General features: G+C 46.6%; 1 protein-coding gene across 2 annotated transcripts; it reads left to right on the top strand.

Moving 5' to 3' along the window:
* Positions 1-10,121: 10,121 nt before the first annotated feature.
* PIK3IP1 (phosphoinositide-3-kinase interacting protein 1) lies at positions 10,122-22,316 on the top strand. Of its 2 annotated transcripts, XM_004063329.5 has the most exons (7): positions 10,122-10,184; positions 10,750-11,634; positions 12,604-12,720; positions 12,816-12,935; positions 14,202-14,402; positions 14,508-14,586; positions 20,627-22,316. In XM_004063329.5, the coding sequence occupies exons 2-7, from the start codon at positions 11,565-11,567 to the stop codon at positions 20,829-20,831; spliced, it is 792 nt and encodes a 263-aa protein (XP_004063377.1). In that variant the 5' UTR covers positions 10,122-10,184; positions 10,750-11,564; the 3' UTR covers positions 20,832-22,316. The 2 variants fall into 2 exon arrangements, with proteins under 2 accessions (XP_004063377.1, XP_004063378.1); XM_004063330.5 differs by lacking the exons at positions 10,122-10,184; positions 14,508-14,586 and having other exon boundaries at positions 11,041-11,634.
* The last annotated feature ends 862 nt before the right edge of the window (positions 22,317-23,178 follow it).

Genomic DNA, 23,178 nt, shown 5'->3' with positions numbered 1-23,178 from the left:
CGGGATTTCACCACGTTGACCGCGATGGTCTCGATCTCTTGTCCTCGTGATCCGCCCGTCTCAGCCTCCCAAAGTGTTGGGATTACGGGCATGAGCCACTGCGCCCAGCCGGAGGTACAACTTTCTTAGTCAATCTTGAGCACCAGTGTAGTGCTTAGAATAGGGTAGTGAGAGAAGCTAACATTTACTGAATGCCTAAGAAGTCCAGGGCACATAACAATCTTCACAACCATCCTGTGAAGTACGTATTACCCTATCCATTTTACAGATAAAGAAACTTGAGTTTCAAGAAAGGTATACCTAAGGTCATTCAACTTGTTAAATGATGGAATGGAGGAGTTGAGACCAGATTGGACTTCTGCCTCTTTTTTTTTTTTTTTTTTTGAGACAGGCTGGAGTGCAGTGGTGTGATCTCGGCTCACTGCAAGCTCCGCCTCCCAGGTTCACGCCATTCTCCTGCCTCAGCCTCCCAAGTAGCTGGGACTACAGGCGCCCGCCACCACGCCCGGCTAATTTTTTCTACTTTTAGTTGAGACGGGGTTTCACCGTGTTAGCCAGGATGGTCTCAATCTCCTGACCTCGTGATCTGCCCGCCTTGGCCTCCCAAAGTGCTGGGATTACAGGCGTGAGCGACCGCGCCCAGCCGAACTTCTGCCTCTTAAATCCAGGGTTCTCCCTGTCAGTACAGTGAGGTGGTGACTAGCAAAAGCTATGAGATATGACTGCCTGGGTACATATCCCAGCTCTTTCACTTATCTTTGTGGCTTTACGCAAATTACTTAACCTCTTTATGATTGTTTCTTCATTTGTAAAAGGAAGATAATAACAGTGCCTATATATAGGGTTTTTATGAAGAATAAATGAGATAGTATATATAAAGCACTTAGAACAGTATCTGGCACATACTAGGTGCTCAATAAATGTTAGCTATGACATTTATTACTGTCCCACATTGAGCTGGTGTTTGTTAAACACTGGATGACTGGATAAAATGTACATCTTTCATGCAGAGATTGCTGGATTATCCATTTCACTGATTCAGGATCAGAGTCTCTTAAGAATCCAGAGAGGGGATGTTGAAGCCCTAAGAAGTAAAAACACTAAAATGATAACATTTTGACCTTTTGAAGACTCTTTGAGGTGGCAATGGCCACAAAATTGAGCAGAAACCAAACATATTCAGCCCCATTTCCAGATAAATTAGATTTGCTAAACCACCCAGAATAACAAGAGCAAGAATTAGATGTTCAGCTAAGCTCTAGCTTCTGATCCTAGATGGTCACAATAACAACGATAGTATTAATGATAATAGCAGAAACTCTTAATATGTGTGAGGCATTCTTCTAAATGCTTTACATACATTAATTTAATGTTCATCGGAGCAGATTCTCCTACTGTATCCAAGAGATCAGAAATTCAGAGCAAAAAGCAGATTGCTGCCTGATAGCAGATCCACTCTAGGAATGGGGAGATTTTCTCATAAATCTAATGACTGGTGAAAGTGACAAGAGGTTAGTCCACTCAGTGTTGGAAAGGACAAGATCCTAGAAAGTGGAAATGCTCCACTACTGCTTTAGGGGGAACAGCCTGGCTACAACTGGGCAGACTTTCTATTACTAACATCAGGATAATAGGGAAGCTCCTGCCAATGCTGCATAGAACTAAGAACACTTAGCAGTGATGGCTGACTTCCAACTGAGCCATTAAGGTAAATGTAGAAGAAAGCTCCAGGTAGAAATATCTTTGGGAACTCAGAGAACACACTGAGTGTTTGAAGCTGGTACTTAATCTATTATTGAACTCAGAGTTTGCCATTCTGGGGCCAATTTGAGTCCACTTATGACACCTCCCACAACACTGCTCATTTCTGTTAACTGGGCTTCACAGAGGGTGAGAAGGGCAGCAATCAGATCATATAATTGGGCCTCATTGTAATAAAATGTTGATTTCTGTTGTCCTTGGACTTCCTTCCAGCCACAATCACTCTATGATCTTGTCTGAGATTCTTTTTCCTTTCTCTCTCCATTTTGCTGACTGTAATGGAATAATAGCAGAAGCTCTCAATCTGTATGAGGCATATATATGAAGAATGTGTAACATTCACTGTATTTCCTAATAGATGAATTATCTAAAGGACACCTCTTAAGAAGAGATGAGATGGAGCCAACTGTCAGAAAAAAAAAATGGGTGAAGAAAGTTTCAAGGAGAAGACTCCACAGAGCAGAATGGGAAAGATGGCCAGGAGAAAAGTGAGATAATAAAAGGAAAAGCAGTCCCTGACATAGAAGGTACTCAACAGCTATTTGCTGACTGAAAGAATAAACACTAATAAGAGAATGAAATACCAGGATTATAAAGAGGGAACAAAGATATTTTCCCATCTACTTTGTTGTTACCCCACCCAGGATATATTTAGGTTGGTGCAAAAGTAATTGCGGTTTTTGAATAGTTAATAGATTAACATCTAATTTATGTATTGTTTACATACATACAAACTACAACCATATATGATACATTTAAAGTAATACGCTAGGCACAGTGGTGCATATCTATAGTCCCAGCTATTCAGGAGGCTGAGGTGGGAAGACTGCTTGAGCATAGGAGTTCAAGTCCCCTTGGGCAACATAGCAAGACCCTGTCTCTAAACAAAGAAAACAAAAAAAAGTGAAGTAATTAATGCCAAACATTGCAATCAGGGTTTGGTGCACTTGAAATACACAAATGAGTGTTTTTACATGCTGAAGACACAGCAACCAACAACTGGGGCTAAAGTGCTGCATTCCTAAAGTTAACCCACAGAGCCTATCATGCCATGCCAAAGTTCACTGCTCCGGCTCCAAACCTGGGACTTTCCTTTCCTATTTCCTCTCCCTAACAGCTTAGAGCTACTGGACTCCATCCTTGAACTCCTCTGTTTACTAAAAATGTTCTTTATAAGCTATGAAATCTGGATTTGAGGTCTGGTTTCTTACTTCAACTTTGCAACTCATTTCCCACCCCGAGTTCACACAATCTCAAAATGTTCATGAATTTTATGGCTAGACCTAAAGTTTCTTTGTGCCTTCCTGCCAGCCTGCCTTTGTTTTAGTACCTTCTAGCCTATCCTCACTCACTTGAGTTTTTACTCTAATTTTCTGTCCAGTCTTCCCACCACTAGTCCCCTATCAAATTGCTTGCTGGACATTTCTATATACATAGCTTGCTTGTCCTTACGTCAAATTCAAAACCACAAAGAGCAAATCCAATGTGTGTTCCCACATCAGCTCCCCTTCCTCACCTCCCTGGTATGGTTACTGACCAATTAGAATGAATGTCCAACCACTCAGAATGCCACAGGCAATAGGCCAAATCAGTGTACTGGGTCCAATGTCAGCCCTGTCCATAATCCTTCTACCCAGCTAAACTTGGAGGAATTGTCTGTTCTCACAGTCTCCCTTCTTCATCTCTTATTCCTTCCATAATCCATACATTTTTAGCCCTCCTTCCTTATCATAAAAATTCCTCCTGACAAGGTCACCAATGGCCTTCTTGTTGCTAAAACCAATTAATTCTTTTTAGCTTTTATTTCACTTGATCATCCTTGGTAACATTTAACAATGCTGACCATTCCCTCCTCCCTGAAACACTCTCCTTAGCTTCTCTGACATTATACTCTTCTGGTTGCAATCCAGTCACCTCTGGTGGTGCCTTCTCAGCCTCCCCCAAACCTGCTTTTCCTCCGGTTTCTTATCTCAGTGAAAGTCACCACCATCCCCTAAGCTCCTAAACCAGAAACCAAATTCCTTATTCTTCTTATTTGCTTCTAACCTTCCTTCAGTCATGGAATCCTGCTTATTCTTAGTTTGCTTCTCTTCACTGCCTACATTTTTTTTTTTTTTTTTTTGAGATGGAGTCTCGCTCTGTCGCCCAGGCTGGAGTGCAGTGGCATGATCTCAGCTCACGGCAACCTCCGCCTCCCTGGTTCAAGTGATTCGTCTGTCTCAGCCTCCCGAGTAGCTGGGACTACAGGCACGTGCCACCAGGCCCGGCTAATTTTTGTATTTTTAGTAGAGACAGGGTTTCACCATATTGGCCAGGCTGGTCTCAAACTCCTGACCTCGTGATCCGCCCGCCTCGGCCTCCCAAAGTGCTGGGATTACAGACGTGAGCCACTGTGCCCGGCCTTCACTGCCTACATTTTTAAAGCACTTAAATATGTGCTAGGCAGGTGTGTTCTAAGTGATTTATCCTCACAATAAGCCCATAAGGTAAATTTTATCATCTCCAATTTTCAGATTAGGTAACAGAGGCAAAGAGTGGTTAAATAACTTGCATAAAGTCACATAACTACTAAGTGGCAGAGCAGGATTCAAACCCAGGTGGCCTGACTCAATTCTGGGTCCAGGTCACTATCCTATCTCACTGAAATCTCTGCAACAGCCTCCTTGGTTTCCAGCCTTCCATCATGGATGGCTTCCCTGTAGCCACAGTGATCTTTGTTAAAACAGAAGTCTGACTCTTGCTACTCTTTTACATGAAAATCTTTACTGGCTCTTTATTGCCTTCAGAATAAAGTCTACACTCAATATGACATTCAGGGACCTCCATAACCTAGCCAGAAAGTGTATACTTCTTTGGCTTCATGTTTTTGGTTTTTGGCCCCATTTTAACCACGACCCTAAAAGCTCCACTAGCACAATGATAGCCTACACTTCCACGTTTCTGCACTGTTTGATGTGCCAAGAACACTCTTTCCCGCCTTCACATTCGACTTCTTCTGATAAGCCTTTTCTGATTTCCTAAGACTAGGGTGTATGCTTCTCCTGTGAGCTCCCACAGCTCCCAGTTCTAATTCTCACTGTAGCATTTATTTCACTGTGTTATATGATTCTACTACCCATCTACTAATATTAATATCTGCTTTATCACAAGATTGTGAGCTTCCTGAGAATGGGAACTGTGTAGGATTCACTGTTGTATCCTCAGTACTCACTGCTGCCTACCTGGTGCACGGTAGGCAATATTCATTTAATGAATAAAACTTTATTGTCTATATCACACTCTTTAACACTTACTTATATAATGCCCTATATTGATTTTATTTTCATATGTGTTAGCCTGATCTTTATAACCAGAATGTCAGTTTCTTGAAAGATAGCAATTATACCCAGTACTTCTTTTATAAATTTATTTACTCTTAGGCTGGGTGCAGTGGCTCACGCCTATAATCGCCACATTTTGGGAGGCTGAGGCAGGAGGATCACTTGAGTCCAGGAGTTTGAGGTCAGCCTGGGTATAGTGAGACCTCATCTCTATAAAAAATAAGCAAAATTAGCTGGGCATGGTGGCATGCACCTGTGGTCCCAGCTATTCAGAAGAGCTGAGGTGGGACGACTGCTTGAGCTCCAGAGCCTGAGGCTATAGTAAGCCATGATCATGCCACTCCAGCCTCGGTGACAGAGCGAGATCCTGTCTCATAAAAGAAAAAAAAATTATCTTTAGAGATGGGGTCTCACTCTGTCACCCAGGATGCAGTGCAGTGTCATGATCATAGCTCACTGCAGCCTTGAACTCTTGGGCTCAAGAGATCCTCCCACCTCAGCCTCCCAAGTAGCTGGGACTACAGGTCTGTGCTGCCATGCCCAGCTAATTCTTTTATTTGCAGAGATGGGGGGTCTCACTATGTTGCCCAGGCTGGTCTTGAACTTCTGACCTCAAGCAATACTCCTGCCTCAGCCTCCCAAAATGTTGGAATTATAGGCAAAACCCACCATGCCTGGCCTATACCTAGTACTTACAAGTTAGGAGGTACTCACAAAAATTCCTGATAACAGCTAACATTTATTCAGGGATCAATGAATGTCAACAATCCAATGATTTTGGTAATTTTTTTCTCTCTCTCTGCCTCCCTCCATATGAGGAAACTGAGCCATAGTTTAGTAGCTTGCCTAAGATGACATAGCTAGGAAGCAACAGAGCTGGGATTTGAATCCTCATGTTGGTGCCTGCATTCTTAACCACTATGATAACAGGCTAAGAAAACTTAAAATTATAGATGCTAAGTAACTTACCTAAGATCTTTTTAAACATTTAAAAAGTTTTTTTTTCCTTTGTTAGTAGGCAAGGAACTAAGATCATAGTGCAGCGCTAAGACTAGAACCCAAGTATTTTCAAAGGCTACGCTCGGCTGGGCGTGGTGGCTCATGCCTGTAATACCAGCACTTTGGGAGGCTGAGGCGGGTGGATCACGAGGTCAGGAGTTTGAGATCAGCCTGGCCAACATGGTGAAACCCCATCTCTACTAAAAATACAAAAAATAGCTGGGCATGGTGGCGGGTGCCTGTAATCCCAGTTACTCGGGAGGCTGAGGCAAGAGAATCTCGCTTGAACCTGGGAGGCGGAGGTTGCAGTGAGCCAAGATCACATCACTGCACTCCAGTCTGGGTGACAGAGCGAGACTCTGTCTCAAAAACAAAAACAAAAACAAAAAAACCCCCCAAAGCGTACGCTCATAAATTATTTGGTATACTGCTTCTCCTACTTTAAAAGTCAGTACTAAGCTCATACTGGGTGTTAATACATTTTAAAACTGCAAATCCAGTTTACTGAAATTGGAGAATATCAGATCCCCTTCCAAGAGAGGCATAATTGTAGCTTACTGGGTGAATTCACCTTTTATATTGACAGTCTAGCCTTATGAACCAATTAAGTTTGTAGTTTCTGCATTCTTCCTGTGACACTGAAGACTGTTTTCATCAATGTGAAAACCATGTTATCTAAGCTAAATCAAAATCCACTCTCATTCAGAATTTATTCTTCCTTTTATTTTTCAACACCAGTGACATGTTCCCAAGTTCTCTGCCTTTGTGGCTCCTTAGTTTCCAGTGTGGAATGTCTTATTTCTGAAAGTAACCTGTGATTGACAAGCCTTCTTGGCTATTCTGTAGTTTACCCTAAAAAAAATCTGTTCTCTCTGTCGGCTCATTAGACTGCTTTTCCTTACATGATACTCTGCTTTTCCCCTTTATTTCAAGCATTTATTAAAACTAAACTATGTACCAAGCATACACAAAATGGATATAACCTAACTCTTTGAAGGCTACACTTTCAAAGAAACAGCCTTGGTGTTTACATATTTTGACTAGAATATTATTTCCCTAACAAGCTGCATAAAACCATTCCTGCTCAGTTTGTAATTATACACCAAAATATTGAGCACAATCTCAGTAGCTACTTCTACAGCACATCATATAAAGTGAATTGCTGGAGCCAACTCATTAGGTCTTATTCCAAAGATTTTTACCAACACTTTGGCCCTCTTTTGCTGACAAAAAGGATTCTTAAGCCTTTTAACAGCTTTATAACTTCCTTATTAGAGCTCACTCACTAACATATCCTGTTAACAAAATGAAGTGCCCATCCTTCTTGGGAAACACTCTGGAGAATATTTCCTGATTTCATCGCACAGCTTTGTCTCTGGATTAGTAATCATCTAATACGAAACTGAGGATATGAGTATTATGTTTCACAATGTTGTCTTCAAGGATATAAACAATTCAAAATTTAAGTATTTGAGTAGTACTGTATCATATTATTATTGCCGTGATATTTTCAGAAGAAATATGAAGTCTGCACTAACTACAGGCCATAAAATATGGCCATCTTGCCCCAATAAATGGAGCAAAGTTCAAATCTGGATCATCAGAAAAAGACAACAGGCACATTTCTAAACCAAATCTGATTGCCTTGAGGAAGGAAGGTACTGAACCTGTTAGAGTACATCTCTGAAGGACTGAGAATCAAGTCCTTCATTCCCCCGCCCCCTAAAAAAATCCAATCAATCATGCTGATAAATGTCTTAGTTACAGGGGAGAAAAAATAGACATGACTAAGCTGAAAAAAATCTTCTGGCTTTGTATCTTTTCTAGGCAGTGCTGTTCCTGATAAGACACATGACACAAAATATGGTTTTGCTGAGTATCAAGGTAAGTTAGGGAAAATAGTATTTTTTAAATAGGAAAATTAGATGACAACAGCAACAGGTAAAGAAGCCTTGGGCTTCTGAGGTAGAAATACTAGCATCCCTACATAGGCATGGTAGATAATCTGAAACTAGTACAAGTGCTGGCCTGTTATAGCCTGTCTCTACCGTAATCAGAGGGAAAAGTATTACAATCCAGCAAAAGTAGCCCTTCAAAATCTAAGGAGGAGCATTTCATCAGATATCAATAAATGAACCTTCGCTGCATACAAAGGCAATACATTACGTGCTGAGTGACCAACTTCAAAGAACCTTCTGCTGTTCTGAAATTTAAAACTACTCTCATTTCCTCAAGCCTGTATTTTATGTAATGAAACAAAATGCACATCATGTCTCTTGCTGCACTGTAAGAGTAAACATAGGACCCCTCCCACCAAAAATTGTGCAAAGAGCCCTTCCCCTTCAGCCTTTTGCTATAGAAATATCCTACTACTTCCCTGAAAATAGTATATGCTTTCTTTGGCAAGTGGAATATCACCCTGTTACTCTCTCCCTTACTCTGCTTCACTTTTTTTTGCATAACGCTTAAGATTACCTAATATTTTACATGTTTATCATGTCTCTCCCAATTAGAATATAAGCTTCATGAGGGCAGAGATTTCAAATATTTTGTTCACAGATGTATTCCCAGTATCTACAACTATATTTAGCATGTAGCAGATTCTCAAAAATATTTGTAAAATTAATAAAATTTAAAAATCCCTATTATATTGGAATTGTTAAATTAAAAAAAAATTTTGGCCAGGCGCAGTGGCTCACACGTATAATCCCAGCACCTTAGGAGGCCAAGGCAGGCGGATTACGAGGTCAGGAGATCGAGACCATCCTGGCTAACACAGTGAAACCCCGTCTCTACTAAACAAAATACAAAAAATTAGCCGGGCGTGGTGGCGGGCACCCGTAGTCCCAGCTACTCGGGAGGCTGAGGCAGAATGGCATGAACCCAGGAGGCGGAGCTTGCAGCGAGCCAAGATGGAGCCACTGCATTCCAGCCTGGGCAACAGAGCAAGACTCTGTCCCAAAAAAAATAAATTTTTTTTTTTAAGACAGGGTCTCTCTTTGTTGCCCAAGCTGGAGTGCAGTGGCATGATCACAGGTCACTGCAGCCTCCAACTCCTGAACTCAAACGATCCTCCCACCTCAGTAGGTGGGACTACAGATGAGTGCCACCACACCTAGCTATTTTTTTTTTTTGTAGAGATGAGGGTCTTATTATGTTGCCCAGGCTGGTCTCAAACTCCTGGGCTCATCCTCCCACCTTGGCCTCCCAAGTGCTGGGATTTACAAGTGTGAGCCACTATACCTGGCCAAATTTTAAAATTTTACCATATCTGTGTATGTATATGTGTGAATAAATTTACAGACTCTAGGGTGTAATTCACAGTGTAGACCAAGTCAAGAGTCAGAGGATCAGAAGCTTGGGTGGGGAGATAGGCGAGTGATTGCAAAAACAAAGCAATCTATCTTATTAAATGGACGAAAGGGATCAAACACTATCAGTAAACTATTTTAAAGAGTGAATTAAATGTATCTCTCTATCCTTTCTATGAGTGTAGTGAATTCAGATTCACCTCAGATTAGTTGAATTGACACTAGTTTTCTTCCCTGATAAAGCTTTTAAAATTTATTTAGTAAAGTGGCCAGGCATGGTGGCTCACACCTGTAATCCCAGCACTTTGGGAGGCCAAGGTGGGTGGATCACCTGAGGTCAGGAGTTTGAGACCAGCCTGGCCAACATGGTGAAACCCCATCTCTACTAAAAAAATACAAAAAAAAAAATTAGCCAGGCGTGGTGGCGCACACCTTTAATCCCAGCTACTTGGGAGGCTGAGGCAGGAGAACTGCTTGAACCTGGGAGGTGGAGGTTGCAGTAAGCCGAGATGGTGCCACTGCACTCCAGCCTGGGAGACAGAGACTCCGTCGTCCCCCACCAAAAAAAAAAAAAATTAGTAAAGTTGTTTTCCTCCTTAAATTACTGCCTGCAAGACTGAAACAGAGTTTCCCCATTTCTATTTTGGGATCTGACTGAGTCACAAGGTAGTCTTGACGAATCACTCTGCTCTATCTCTCAGTTTACTGAGGCTGCCTGGGAACTTGAGCTGTCAGCCAAACAGGAAGAAGGGCCCTTCTGCCTACTCCAAAAGGCCTCAGTCAAATGGATATGGTGAGATTTAATGATGGATATAAATTACAGCAAATGGATTTCCTATAGGGTGAGGGAAAAAAAAAGCAAATATTTTACTTAACTTCCTCTATACGATTCAGGGCTGGCAGAAAGGGTAGACTATTACAATATAGCTCAGCAAATTTTTCCATGTTTGCATAACATGTGTTTTCAACTAAAGATACTCCTTCTGTAGTCCTACTATATACAACACCCCAAAAAACCTCAAATGTAAGAAAAAGCAATGTGACAGATTTGACCCTGGCCAAGTTTCACTGTTTTTTTTTTTTGTTTTTTTGTTTTTAGTGTCAGTGTTCATAAAGGACCTTTTTCTTTTTCAAGGATGGGTATAAAGTGTTACTCGGCCGAACGTGGTGGCTCACACCTGTAATTCCAACACTTTGGGAGGCCGAGGCAGGTGGATTACGAGGTCAGGAGTTCAAGACCAGTCTGGCCAACATAGTGAAACCCCTGTCTCTACTAAAAATACAAAAAATTAGCTGGGTGTGGTGGTGTGCCCCTGTCACAAGGTAGCCTTGACGAATCACTCTGCTCTCTCTCTCAGTTTACTGAGGCTGCCTGGGAACTTGAGCTGTCAGCCAAACAGGAAGAAGGGCCCTTCTGCCTAACTCCAAAAGGCCTAAGTCAAATGGATATGGTGAGATTTAATGATGGATATAAATTACAGCAAATGGATTTCCTATAGAGTGAGGGAAAAAAAAAAATCCAGCTACTCCGGAGGCTGAGGCAGAATTGCGAGAACCCGGCAGGTGGTTGCAGTGAGCCGAGATTGTGCCATTGCACTCCAGCCCGGGCGACAGTGTGAAACTGTCTCAAAAAAAAAAAAAAAAAAGAAAAAAAACCACTATTACTCCACTCCCCACCAGATACTCTTATTTTTTCCCCCTATGTGGTCACGAATTCCTCCTGGGTGCATAGCTCCCTAAGTTGTTCTGTGTTTTAATGCTTATAATTTCCCACATCCCATGATGCCCCTTGATAGAATTATTTTTTCTGTACTCACACAAATGGAAACTGAAGAGATGAAAAACCCTGGGGATGCGGCCTCGCAGGTCTCAAACTGATCGGCTGCTAAGCACAACCTGCATATCTCTTGGCTGAGTTCCTTTCTTGGCTCAGAGTTAGATTTTGCATGACCTAGGAGGCTTAGGACCCAGGGGGCGCCTTTCAGCTGAAAAACAGCTCGCGCTGCAGCAAGCTAGCTGGGAAGCTCCCAGTTCTAAAGAGAGGCTGTTTACCAGAACAGCATAACAAGGGCAGGTCTGACTGCAAGGCTGGGACTGGGAGGCAGAGCCGCCGCCAAGGGGGCCTCGGTTAAACACTGGTCGTTCAATCACCTGCAAGACGAAGGAGGCAAGGATGCTGTTGGCCTGGGTACAAGCATTCCTCGTCAGCAACATGCTCCTAGCAGAAGCCTATGGATCTGGAGGTGAGATTACAATCTTTCCTTTCTGCAGCAACTTCATGAAACAGAAGGGGTAAAGCCCCCTATTTCCCAAACAGGGCCAGGATGACAGGAAACGAAGCGTTTAGCCGGTTTCTGTTGTCCCGTGAAAGCTTTTCCACCCCTCCTTTCCTTGTCAGGGGCTTGCAGCTCCATCTTTGCCATTAAGAACAAAGGCAAGAAGCCACTTTCTCTCTGCCTTTCCTTGCTCATGAGTGGATGGAGCTTGGGGGTTCATCTCCCCTACTCCCCAAGTCCTGTTCTTTCTAAGCCCTTTGCATGGTGTGGTCCTCCTTCCCCAGTCTCCTTCTGTGGTTCTCCTGCAGAGGGGAGTGGGAGCTTGGAGTCTCATCCAGTCAGCGATGAGGCCGGTTTCCTCCGTTTGAGGCTGTCTTGAATCTTTTGCCTGACGGAGTCAAGGCTCCTGGAGAATTCTCCTGGGAGGGAGTATTGCCTGTTAAACGGGCAGAAGGTGGCCGTATCCGTGGAGGAGGAAACACCGGAGTTTATGTAACGTGGCCATTACAACACAGGGATAAATGTCACGTCTGGGCGCCCCCCGTCCCAAAACTCCCAGCTCCTCAAAGGGACCCTAAGCCAGGCCTCCTCATCTCCATCTCCTCCTCCAAAGTGGTCACAAGTTCAAGAGTAACAACGCTTCTGCAGCGCTTTCCAGGTTTCAAAAATAAATAAAACCTAACAGTCTCTGAGCGTTGACTGGGGGACAGGCACAGGCTAGGGGCTTCACACCCTGAGGTGTGTGTGGAGTTGGGGGGGGGGGTGCGTGGGGCGTGGGGGTGTTGCCACGAGAGGAGAGGGAGGCCCAGCAGGGCCCGGGGTCCCCTAACCAGGCTGAGGCTCGGCCCGGGTGGTCCCGGCTCCCCTGCCCGCCACGCTGGGCGTCTTCCGTTCGCTGCCCGCTACTCTGTGTCCGGGGGCTTCTCTACCTCACAGGCTGTTTCTGGGACAACGGCCACCTGTACCGGGAGGACCAGACCTCCCCCGCGCCGGGCCTCCGCTGCCTCAACTGGCTGGACGCGCAGAGCGGGCTGGCCTCGGCCCCCGTGTCGGGTAAGTGTCCTCCGGGGGACGGCGCCGGGGCTGGCGGGCGGCGGCCGCGTTCCCGGTGCCAGCCCCGGCACACATTTCCTTCTCTCCTCTCTCAGGGGCCGGCAATCACAGTTACTGCCGAAACCCGGACGAGGACCCGCGCGGGCCCTGGTGCTACGTCAGTGGCGAGGCCGGCGTCCCTGAGAAACGGCCTTGCGAGGACCTGCGCTGTCCAGGTACCTGCCCGGGACCCCGGGAATCCCCGCTCCTGGAGCTGACAGGAAGCGGCTGAGACACTCGCGGCGCACGTGCGGCCGCGCGACGCCGGCCGGCCCCGCTCCGCCTCCGCGCCGTCCGATTGGCCAGGGCTGTCTCCAGGCCGCGGGGCTCAAAGCCTATTGGCCGTCGCCGCCACTCGTATGAGCTCATCCGCCGCGAGCGCTTGTAAACAACTGCGCGGGGCGAGGCTGGGGTGAGGTTAGGTCTCTCCACCGCGCGTCCTGAGGAGTGGCTTTTGGCCCCTCAGCGTTTATTGACCGTTTGCGGAGCGTCTGCAGTGTGCTAGACCCACACTGCTCACAACCCCAGCTCCCCAGCCTCCCCTGACACACACCGCGGGAAGAAGTCGTTTGAGGCATCTGAGCTTCAGAGAAGTTAAGAGATTTACCAAAGGCAATGGCAGGGGACAGATTTGAATTCACGTTTCTTAGATTCCAGAGCGCAGGCTTTTTGCTCCCAAAGCAGCAAGACAGTTTTCTAGGTTTAAATGGGATAATCAAAATAAAGCATTTTTTTTTTTATTTTTCATTTTTTGAGACGGAGTCTCGTTCTGTCACCCAGGCTGGAGTGCAGTGGCGCAATTTCGGCTCACTGCAACTTCCGCCTTCCGCGTTACAGTGATTCTCCTGCCTCAGCCGCTTGAGTAGCTGGGATAACAGGCGTGCACCACCACGCCCAGCTAATTTTTGTATTTTTAGTAGAGACGGGGTTTCACCATGTTGGCCAGGCTGCTCTCGAACTCCTGACCTCAGGTGATCCGACCGCCTGGCCTCCCAAAGTGCTGGGATTACAGGCGTGAGCCACCGCTCCCGGCACAAAGTAAAACATTTCACCTAAGGACTGGCACAGAGCGTACGCTTAGATGTGAGCTGCTCAAAGGAAGCATGGGTTGTTTCCTGAAGTAGAAGTGGGGGGAATCCCCAGCAGAAGACCGCAACCGAGAGGGGCCTTGGGAAATAGCAAGGATTTGGACAGATAAAGACGTGGGAGGTAGGAGAGAAGCCCTTTCCTACGGCCTTCCCCTCTCATTTGCCTTGTCCCTGAGATGGTTCAGCCCTCTCAGGCCTGATCTTACCTCTGGGGCAGAGTTTGACTTTGGGTTATGTGTGGGGGGAAATTCTTAGGTGACCCACCTTCATCTACCCTAACACTCAGACCAGGTTCAGCTGTGGAATTCACTCAGGGCAGTCCCTGATGAGAGCTGTTTCCCACCTCATCTCCAGAGACCACCTCCCAGGCCCTGCCAGCCTTCACGACAGAAATCGAGGAAGCGTCTGAAGGGCCAGGTGTAGATGAGGTGCAGGTGTTCGCTCCTGCCAACGCCCTGCCCGCTCGGAGTGAGGCGGCAGCTGTGCAGCCAGTGATTGGGATCAGCCAGCGGGTGCGAATGAACTCCAAGGAGAAAAAGGACCTGGGAACTCTCGGTATGACGGTCCTCCACCCCTGCCCTTGTTGGGATTCATCAAGAGATGTCATTTGCTGATTGTCTGGGGTGTGGCTAATGGGACCTTGTGTCCTATCCTTGGCAGGCTACGTGCTGGGCATTACCATGATGGTGATCATCATTGCCATCGGAGCTGGCATCATCTTGGGCTACTCCTACAAGAGGTCAGTAGCTTCTCTTCTGGGCCCTCTTAGGAGGAGGGGAGGAAGGTACACAAAGTCAAACTTTGTGGCTTTCTTACCCAAAAGGAAGCAAGATGTTGAAAATCAGCTCAAGATGTAGAGACTTGGTCCTAGTCTTTATCTGCTGACCTTGGACAAACCCTTTCCTTTGGTGCCTTTACACCTCACTTAAAAGCCTTGTGAGGGATGTTCTTGTTCCGCATTTTACAAATGAAGAAGCCTCTGTCAGAGACTTGCTCAAAGTCACATAGCCTAGGAGTGGCAGAACCTGGATTCAGACCCAGCTCTTTTGATAGCAAATTCCCTGCTGTCTGATCCAACATGCCTGGCATTGAAGTGAGTGGCACTGCAGAAATCAGGCTCGACACTGATTGCAGGGACCTTAAGACCAAATTCTTTCTGTGAGTTATAAAATTCTGCTACTAGAAAAGGTTTCCAGCCACTGTTGCAGTTGAGGCTTAAATTTCCTGAGCTATAAGCAGTGGGATCTCCTCTGCTAGGGAAGAAAAAAGTGAGTTGGAGAACAGAAAGTCTATTTGCCACTCTTCACCACGTGTGAGAAAGCCAAAGAGGCTACTTGTGAAACTCAAGGACATGACCTGTGGCTGGGACAGCAGGAGAGAAGAATGCTTATTTTGAAAGGTCCCACGAGATGTCCGTCAGTGACTGGTGCATGATGGTAAGCCAGACTGGCATTCATCTTTACAGCACTGGCTGATTGTGGAAAATTATTTGCCATTCTTGGGCAAAATCGGGGGATTTGACTTCTAGCCCTGGGTGTCTGTAATATTCTCCTCTGTGGTCTGAGAAAACTTCCTGTGAGGAAAGTGACACAGTAGCCTGCATTTTTCCTTCCTTCCCTCCCTTCCTTCCTTCCCCTTTCTTTCCTTCCTTTCTTTGATTTTTTTTTTTCAGGGTCTCGCTCTATTGCCTAGACTTGAGTGCAGTGGTGCGATCACAGCTCACTGCAGCCTCAACCTCCCAGGGCGCAAGTGATTACCCCCACCCACCCCCACTGAGTAGCTGGGACTACAGGCATGTCCCACCATGCCTGGCTGATTTTTAATTTTTTTATAGAGACAGGGTCTCACTGTGTTGCCCAGGCTAGTCTCAAACTCCTGGGCTCAAGCAATCCTACCTCAGCCTCCCAAAGTGTATAGGCATGAACCACCATGCCTGGCATGCAGCCTGCATTTTCCAGTGATGAGGGCCATGTCTGAGCCCACAGCCTCAGTGGATCACCCAGCAGGGCATCTTTAAAGGCCTTGTAGTCAACCTCCTCATTACAGATGAAAAAGGGGAAGTTTGGGTATAATAATAACAGCAGTAGCAAACATGTACCGTATGCTAGACACTGCTTGAAGCACATGCTTTAACTCATAATCACCCTTATGAGGTAAATGCTGTCATCTCCAATTTACAGATGAGGAAACTGAGGCAAGAGGGGATTATATACTTTACCTGAGGTTACACACCTAGCATTTGGTGGAGAGAAGTCCTCTAACTAGCTATCTCTGTGACCCTGGGCAAATTGCTTCAATTTCCTACTCCACATCATTGTGTGGAGCTAAGGCTTTTGACTACTTAGCTCAGGGTGTGGCACATAGTAGGTGGTCAGTAAATGATGGCTGTTTTTCTTTTCTATAAAATGTGTGGCTGGGCATGGTGGCTCACGCCTGTAATCCTAGCACTTTGGGAGGCCGAGGCGGGCAGATCATGGGTCAGGAGTTCGAGACCAGCCTGGCCAACATAGTGAAATCCTGTCTCTACTAAAAATACAAAAAATTAGCCAGGCGTGGTGGCGGGCACTTGTAATCCCGGCTACTTGGGAGGCTGAGGCAGGAGAATCGCTTGAACCTGGGAGGCTGAGGTTGCAGTGAGCCGAGATTGTGCCACTGCACTCCAGCCTGGGCGACAGAGCCATACTCCGTCTCAAAAAAAAAAAAAAAAAAAAAATGTAGGTAATGGACCAGGCGTAGTGGCTCACACCTGTAATCCTAGCACTTTGGGAGGCAGAGGTAGGTGGATCGCTTGAGCCCAAGAGTTCGAGACTAGCATGGGCAACATGGCAAAACCCTGTCTCTACAAAAAAATACAAAAATTAGCCAGGCATGGTGGTGGGCGCCTGTAGTCCTAGTTACTAAGGAGGCTGAGATGGGAGGATCACCTGAGCCTGGGAAGTCGCTATGGTGAGCCATGATTGTGCCACTGCACTCCAGCCTGGGTGACAGAGTGACATGCTGTCTCAAAAAAAAAAAAAAAAAAAAGTGGGTAATGGACTAGTACTCTCTGATTTCTTATGATGCAGGAAGCAGAGGTCCAGAGAGGGAAAGTATTGACTTGAGAGGACATCCTGATGCCCAGTCTGAGGTTGTTTCCCACAATGGGATGCTTGACATGCAGGTCCAGGGACACCTGCTTGTTCATTTCAGAGTTAATGACGTAGTGGCCCTGGCCTTACAATTCATAAGCAGACCTAAGCCACATTGGCTGAGTTTAGTCCTTGAACTATCTCCTTTTTCCTCAGCCACCCAACAGCATTTGGCTGTCCTGCAATCCTGTGACAGTTTCCAGGCCTTCCAGGTGCTTGAACTGACTAAACATTCTTAATTCTGAGCTCAGTTCTGGTGTCCAGTGGAAGTCTTTTTCTTCTAGATTTGTTCCTCTAGGCTGTCACGAGACTGCCCTGAGGCCTAAAATTTATTTTCCTGTAAACTCAGGGCAAGGCACCCAGTCATAAGACTCCCTGTCACTAACGACCAGATCACCCCTTTCTTCAGCAGAACTGCTCTGAGAACAGACTGTACAACAGGAAACCGCATGTGGGCTTAAAAACAAGCTTGCAGCCTTCATCTCTTCCTAAAGTCAGAGAGCAGAGTGTCCTGAAAAGAGCTGTAGGTTGAGTGTGGGTTCAGGTGCCCTCTGAGCCTTGGTATCTTGTCTGTTAAATGGGGATATATCCTCCCTCCACATCTACCCATCTAAGATTATTATAAGTATTAAATGTAAACAGAAACAATAGCACACCAATCAGGTAATAATCACAATAGCAGCCAACATTCATTTCATGCTTTCTTAATAAGTAAGGCCCTACTGTATGCTCTTCCCTGATTATCTTTTTTTCTTAATTTTTTTTTTTTTTTTGAGACAGAGTCTCGCTGTGTCGGCTCACTGCAACCGCCGCCTCCTGGGTTCAAGTGCTTCTCCTGCCTCAGCCTCCCGAGTAGCTGGGATTAGAGGCACCCGCCACCATGTCCTGCTAATTTTTGTATTTTTAGTAGAGACGAGGTTTCACCATGTTGGCCAGGCTGGTCTCGAACTTCTAACCTCAGGCAATCCACCCGCCTCGGCCTCCCAAAGTGTTGGGATTATAGGCATGAGCCACTGCACCCAGCCTCCTGATTATCTTGACTAAGCCTCACAACCACACTAGGAGCACTGTTAGATTTTACAGTGAGGAGCTGAGACCTAGCAGAGTTAAGTACAATGGCCAGGCTACACAGCTAGTAATGTATGTGTGAGGAGTATTAGTATCTCCAGCAAGTCCAGTGAGGCCAAGTAGCCTCATGTAAATTTGCTTTGAATTGCAAAGGAAAGTAGGAAAAATAGAAACTTAAAAAAAGGCTGGGTTTAAAGTCAGAAGAAACAAGATCTAGTTCTGGAACTTTCACCTATTCTGGATGTGACACTGGACAAGTTATTTACCTTCTCTGGACCTCAATTTCTTCATCTGTACTGTAAGGGGGTTAGATATGGTGATCCTCCCAACTCTATTTCCTAAAAAGACAATATTGCTGGTGGTAAGACTGGGTTCAAATCCCAGCTCTGCCATTTGCTTGAACAAATAGTGTAACTTCTCTGCATCTGCCTTCCTATCTGTGAAACAGATCAAAATAGATACCACATAGGTTGTGAGGATGAAATTGGACAGTATAGTTTAGGCATACAATTGGTGTTCTATAGCCTGGGAGAGGAAGTTGGAGGCAGCATACAGTAGGGCCTTACTTATTAAGAAAGCGGGAAATAAATGTTGGCTGCTCTTGTGATTATTACCTGTAGCTGCCTTGGGAACTTTTCCTGAGCAGCAGTGTGGCACAGCACTGCCTCTGACTGGGAAAATAGCAGCGGCTCAGAGTAATAATTGAAGACGACCTGTGTAGTCTGAATGAGGTCTGTGGTGCTTCCTTACTCTGGGAGAGGAAGTTGGAGGCAGGCAGCAGCTTCATCTACACCTGCTCTCTCTGGCCAGCTCAGCTCCCAGTCCCACCCTGGCCTTGGAGCAAGCAGTCAGGGTAGGTACTGTAAGCCTTGAGCTCTGCCAAAGCCCATGAGGCTTGCCTAATGGGATGGAGCTTTTCCCTGGCTGTGATGGGTGGGCAGGCACCAGGCTTCCTCTTAGGGAGGGAGGGCTGTAAATGGGGGCGGGTGGGAGCCCAGCCTGGCTGGGTCTTTGTCCTGGTAGTCTAGGCCACGAGGTTCAAACGGCCAGTCTGTGACTGAGGAGCTAAGTGTAGTGTCTGCACTAGCTTCAGAGGGAGGTCTTATTTTCTGATAAAAAGGGGAGGGAAAAACTGTAAGTCAACACCACTCCACTCCCTTAGGAGAGGAACTGAGTCAGTGAATAAGCCTTTTGTTCTTTCTTGGCTGCCACACAACACCCAGGCTAACCACCCCCTACCCCCAAGCAGTGAGAAGGGGCTAGGCTGCCTGATGGTCAGTGTAGCAGGCCTAGTGGCCTCTCAAAGGTCACCCAAGGGAGCTGGGAGCAGCCACTCATCTCTAGGACTCACAAGCACCATTAACAGCAGGCACATGGGATTGAGTGTGCTTCCAGGCTTCTAAATGGATGAGACTAATCCAGACTAGTGCCAGCATCTGCTTTCTTTACCCTTGACTGCTCTTCCAGCCCTGCTCTGCCCCATTAATACAAATTGATTTTTTTTCCCTAAAGACTTGTATATGATGCAGCCTGGCCATTAGCAGCAGCTCAGCTGGCCACAGGTAAAGGAGGTTGCCGAGGAAAGCAAGGCGCGGAAGTTAAACTCAAAAGCCTCAGTTTCTTCATCTATAAAAAGGGGATTAGGCTGGGTGTGGTGGCTCACGCCTGTAATCCCAGTGCTTTGGGATGCCGAGGTGGGTGGATCACCTGAGATCGGGAGTTCGAGACCAGCCTGACCAACATGGAGAAACCCCATCTCTACTAAAAATACAAAATAAGCCGGGTGTGGTGGCGCATGCCTGTAATCCTGGCTACTTGGGAGGCTGAGGCAGGAGAATCACTTGAACCCGAGAGGCAGAGGTTGCAGTGAGCTGTAATAACAGCAGTAGCAAACATGTGCCATTGTACTCCAGCCTGGGCAAAAAGCACGAAACTCCATCTCCAAAAAAAAAAAAAAAAAGCCTGTAGCTGACATTTAGTAGATGCTTATTAAAAGTAATAAGCATCTCTGGGAGGCTGTCTCACAGCAGGATGATCAGGTCAGTTTTCTGGACAACTTTATGGGTTAGGTCCGAAGTTCAGATAGTTCTCTGGGTCTCTGGGGCTGAAAGAACAAAACTGTGTCTTGCTTTAAGAGTCTCTATCTGGCCAGGTGCAGTGGCTCACGCCTGTAATCCCAGTACTTTGGGGGGCAGGAGGATCGCTTGAGCCCAGTAGTTTGAGACCAGCCTAGGCAACATGTTGAGACCCTGTCTCAACCAAAAAAAAAAAAAAAAAAGTCTCTGTCCTCTACTTTATTTTCATTGAGCCCCGGTGAAGCTGTATGAAGTCCATACTGCTGTCACCCTATTTTACAGATGGAGAACCTAAGACCAGAGGTGCAGGAGCTTCTTGTTGAGTTTAACGCAGTCTTGCAGAATGGATATCCTAGAATCCTGGACCTGAGTTTGGGTCCTGGCTCAGCCACTGATTTGTTGTGACAATGGCAAGCTGCTGCTCTTGCTGAGCCTCAGGGATGCTATCTAATGAGCAAAGCTATGCAGGAGGCATAGCCTGAATGTTTGTTTGTTTTTTTCCTGCCAGGGGGAAGGATTTGAAAGAACAGCATGATCAGAAAGTATGTGAGAGGGAGATGCAGCGAATCACTCTGCCCTTGTCTGCCTTCACCAACCCCACCTGTGAGATTGTGGATGAGAAGACTGTCGTGGTCCACACCAGCCAGACTCCAGTTGACCCTCAGGACGGCAGCACCCCCCTTATGGGCCAGGCCGGGACTCCTGGGGCCTGAGCCCCCCCAGTGGGCAGGAGCCCATGCAGACACTGGTGCAGGACAGCCCACCCTCCTACAGCTGGGAGGAACTACCACTTTGTGTTCTGGTTAAAACCCTACCACTCCCCCCCTTTTTTGGTGAATCCTAGTAAGTGACAGAAGCAGGTGGCCCTGTGGGCTGAGGGTAAGGCTGGGTAGGGTCCTAACAGTGCTCCTTCTCCATCCCTTGGAGCAGATTTTGTCTGTGGATGGAGACAGTGGCAGCTCCCACAGTGATGCTGCTGCTAAGGGCTTCCAGACATTGCCTGCACCCCTGGAACTGAACCAGGGATAGACGGGGAGCTCCCCCAAGCTCCTCTGTGCTTTACTAAGATGGCCTCAGTCTCCACCATGGGCTTGAGTGGCATACACTGTTATTCATGGTTAAGGTAAAGCAGGTCAAGGGATGGCATTGAAAAAATATATTTAGTTTTTAAAATATTTGGGATGGAACTCCCTACTGACCTCTGAGAACTGGAAATGAGTTTGTACAGAAGTCAGAACTTTGGGTTGGGAATGAGATCTAGGTTGTGGCTGCTGGTATGCTTCAGCTTGCTGGCAATGATGTGCCTTGACAACCGTGGGCCAGGCCTGGGCCCAGGGACTCTTCCTGTTTCATAAGGAAAGGAAGAATTGCACTGAGCATTCCACTTAGGAAGAGGATAGAGAAGGATCTGCTCCGCCTTTGGCCACAGGAGCAGAGGCAGACCTGGGATGCCCCAGTTTCTCTTCAGGGATGGATAGTGACCTGTCTTCATTTTGCACAGGTAAGAGAGTACTTAGCTAACCTATGGGAATTATACTGTGGGGCCTTGTGAGCTGCTTCTAAGAGGCTAACCTGGAAACTAAGCTCAGAGGCAAGGTAATAAAGCACTTCAGGGCTTGCTCCCGAAGTGGGCCTGATTTAGCAGGTGGTCCTGCGGGCGTCCAGGTCAGCACCTTCCTGTAGGGCAATGGGGCTAGGGTCACAGCCCCTAACTTATAAAGCAATCAAAGAACCATTAGAAAGGGCTCATTAAGCCTTTTGGACACAGGGCCCCAGAGAGGAAAAAGTGACTTGCCCAAGGTCGTAAGCAAGACCTTGGCATGGCAAGAGCCCAGCTTCCTGACTGAGTGCAACATTTCTCCACTGCACTGTGCTAGCAGCTCAGCAGGGCCTCTAACCTGTGATGTCACACTCAAGAGGCCTTGGCAGCTCCTAGCCATAGAGCTTCCTTTCCAGAACCCTTCCACTGCCCAATGTGGAGACGGGGGTTAGTGGGGCTTTCTATAGAGCCATCTGCTTTGGGGACCTAGACCTCAGGCGGTCTCTTGGTGTTAGTGATGCTGGAGAATATTACTGGTTTCTACTTTTCTATAAAGGCATTTCTCTATATACATGTTTTATATACCTCATTCTGACACCTGCATATAGTGTGGGAAATTGCTCTGCATTTGACTTAATTAAAAAAAAAAAAGACTCCACATTGCCAAGTTTTTGAGGGGTAACAGGAACCCTCCGTGTAAGTTGAGAAGCTTTGGGTTACCTTGTCAACACCTGTGTGGCAAGCTCTGGGCCTTTTTTTCATTCATCCTCGCCCTGTTACTGGAAGGTGACAACTGCAGCCTGTGTCCAGATTTTCTTTTTTGAGATGGAGTTTGGCTCTTGTTGCACAGGCTGGAGTGCAATGGCATGATCTCGCCTCACTGCAACCTCTGCCTTGTGGGTTCAAGCGATTCTCCTGCCTCAGCCTCCAGAGTAGCTGGGATTACAGGTATGTGCCATCACACCTGGCTAATTTTTGTATTTTTAGTAGAGACGGGGTTTCACCATGTTGGTCGGGCTGTTCTCAAACTCTTGATCTCAGGTGATCCACCCACTGAGGCCTCCCAAAGTGCTGAGATTACAGGCTAGAGCCACCGAGCCCGGCTTCTGTGTCCAGATTATCATCATCAGGAATCTTTCAGGTTGAAGCTGCAGGAAAGACAGGTGTGTAGGCGTCCCAACAAGGTGGTTGGTCATTGCAAATCCTCTCCCCTTCAGCATTGTTTCCAAGGTGGAGGTAGTTAAAATGAATATCTAGACAGCCCTTGTTAAAGGCTGGAGCGCAGCAGGGGTTGGGTGGTGGGTGATGGGGGTGGTGCTGCAGCAGCCAAAGGGGGAATAACTGCGGAGGAGGAAGGGTCACTGGGCTGCCTGCAGCAGCCCTGGGCTGAGGAAGTTCCCTGCAAGGTGACTACTATGACTCCAGAAGGAAAGATACCAACAGGAGTGTCTCCTGGACTTTTAGCAAGGGATTTCAGCCACAGATTATCAGCCTCAGGAACACCCAGATGACCTCTGCCC

This window comes from Gorilla gorilla, chromosome 23, assembly GCF_029281585.2.
Source record: "Gorilla gorilla gorilla isolate KB3781 chromosome 23, NHGRI_mGorGor1-v2.1_pri, whole genome shotgun sequence".
Lineage (NCBI taxonomy): Eukaryota > Metazoa > Chordata > Mammalia > Primates > Hominidae > Gorilla > Gorilla gorilla.
The sequence above is the reverse complement of the archived record's forward strand: the minus strand, read 5'-3'. Positions and strand labels throughout refer to the sequence as shown.